The 2,087-nt window shown below is 32.8% G+C and overlaps 1 protein-coding gene across 2 annotated transcripts in view; it reads right to left on the reverse strand.

Moving 5' to 3' along the window:
* Window positions 1-214, reverse strand: part of LOC104752321 (camelliol C synthase-like) — a 5,774-nt gene extending 5,560 nt beyond the window's left edge. Inside the window, exon 1 of one of the 2 annotated variants that reach the window (XM_010474429.2) lies at window positions 1-151. This exon is cut by the window's left edge and continues 47 nt beyond it. In XM_010474429.2, coding sequence (XP_010472731.1) covers window positions 1-151 — 151 coding nt within the window. The other variant, XM_010474430.2, reaches the window with a different exon arrangement.

Raw genomic sequence — 2,087 nt, forward strand, 5'->3', positions numbered from 1 at the left:
AATATTTCCGGCGAGCTTCTTCAACGGCTGCTCTTTCATCCTCTGTGCCGGCGTCGGGATCAAACTCCCATGTCTGCCGTCCGAGGAAGTTGTTGGTGCTGGACAAGAAGGGCTCTTCAGTGTTTCCACTTGCTATCTTCAACTTCCACATTCTTTAGAGATCTTAATTAATTGTTCATCTCAAAATATGGCATATTGTATGCATCGTCTACTGAGTGCACGTAATATATGTGGAGAAAAGAAGAGAACTATAAGGAGAATATTGAATTTGATTTACAAGATCACGCACACGCATACGTAATTCGTTTTGTAGTTTTATTAATTTAAGTATAACTTTGGAAAGAAGAAAAAACTTCAAACCACAAAACAAAAATGGTTTCATTGCTAATTAACGATATATTCATTTTGAGTGAGCTAGCTAGTTGGTAATTAAAATTTGCATTTATAAACAATTTAGACGACGACGAGGTTAAACTTGAAAACGTTTGGGAGTTAAGGTTGTATCGTAAATTCGTAATATATTTGCTATACCATAGAGCTGACTTTTTTTTTATATTTGTGTTGTCTTTAAAATTGTTTCGATTATTTTCTTCTTTTCCGTTTGCATGTACTTACGTGTTAATTACGTATAAAAATAGTGTCCATGAGTGACTTTTAAATAAAATTGCATAATTAAAACAGTTATCTGGTTAATGTTATCATTATTCTCTAGCAAAATGCAAAATATACTTTATTGTCCTGAAACATAAGCATTAGGTGTTAACGTATAAGTACGTAACATAAACATAAAATGGGTATTCGATCGATCCTATACTTATTGCTTCATATATTTCTCATAATAACAACTTTACGCCATATATATATATATATTAGTTGTATGTTCTTATAATTTGTGGAATCGAAACCTAAACTATAATTAAATTCCAACCTACAGTCGCAACTCGCAAGCGACTCGCAAGTAATTCGCAATAAATTCTTGTGCAAAATAATTTATCAAAAAAAATTGGAAATCAGTCGTCGTAGCTTTTATTAATCGTACAGTTGCAAAACGTGCCAACGTTAGGGTTAATCACTAGAATTTTATTACACAGGTAGCATAAATCTTAGATAACAAATGAGTAGTTAATAGTAATGGGTCTAACTCACTCCCAAAAGCTAGCTCAAGAGAGGAGGATTGCTATATCACATATATATTACTCAAGGATCTATTGTATCTATTGATGTGAGATATTCTAATAGGCATCCTCGAGATGTGGGTGGGAAACAGTCCAACGGGAAACAATCCAAACCTAACATCTCGGAAATACAACAAGACATACTACTTATATAGGTCACATAGGTGGGAAACCATTTTTGTGAGAATTTGCTTATTAGACCAATCATGGCTCTGATATCATAATAGTACCATAATAGTAATGGGCCTAACTCACTCCCAAAAACTAGCTAGAGAGGAGGATTGCCACATCACATATATATTACTCAAGATCTATCCCAATGTAGGATATTCTAATAGTAGTTTAATTACTCAATAAAAAATTCATATGATCATAGCCGGAACCGTGCCAACGTTAGATATATATAGGAAATCTGATATTTTGGAATCTAATATATTAACGAAAAGTTAAAAATCAACCGATATGGATTGACTTCATCGTCTTTCAAACTTTGTTTTTAAACATCTATGGAGAAAAATGTGAGCCCCAATAAACAAATAAATGACTTCGGTTCAATGGACTTCTTGTCTTTTTGAATGTCATGTTTCGCTAACCAGAGCCAAAAAAATAAACAAAAAGAATATGTAACGTTTCAGCGGTAGCTAGTCGATCTGCCTCCATGGTTTTGTAAGTCGATTATGATACTTTATATATAAGTATTTTTTACTTTTTGTGATTTGAGTTTAGCCTTGCGCCAGCAGGCCCAGCACGGTGTTTTAATAGTAAATACTATACTCGATCGATATATAGACTGAATTATCTCATTCAATGATTTATAATTTTATAAAAATTGAAAGAAAAAAGATAATTTATCTGTCATTGAACTCTAAGAAACTAAAGAGAACCGTGGTACATATTCCTTGAACCAAATCA

This window comes from Camelina sativa, chromosome 16, assembly GCF_000633955.1.
Source record: "Camelina sativa cultivar DH55 chromosome 16, Cs, whole genome shotgun sequence".
Taxonomy (NCBI): Eukaryota; Viridiplantae; Streptophyta; class Magnoliopsida; order Brassicales; family Brassicaceae; genus Camelina; species Camelina sativa.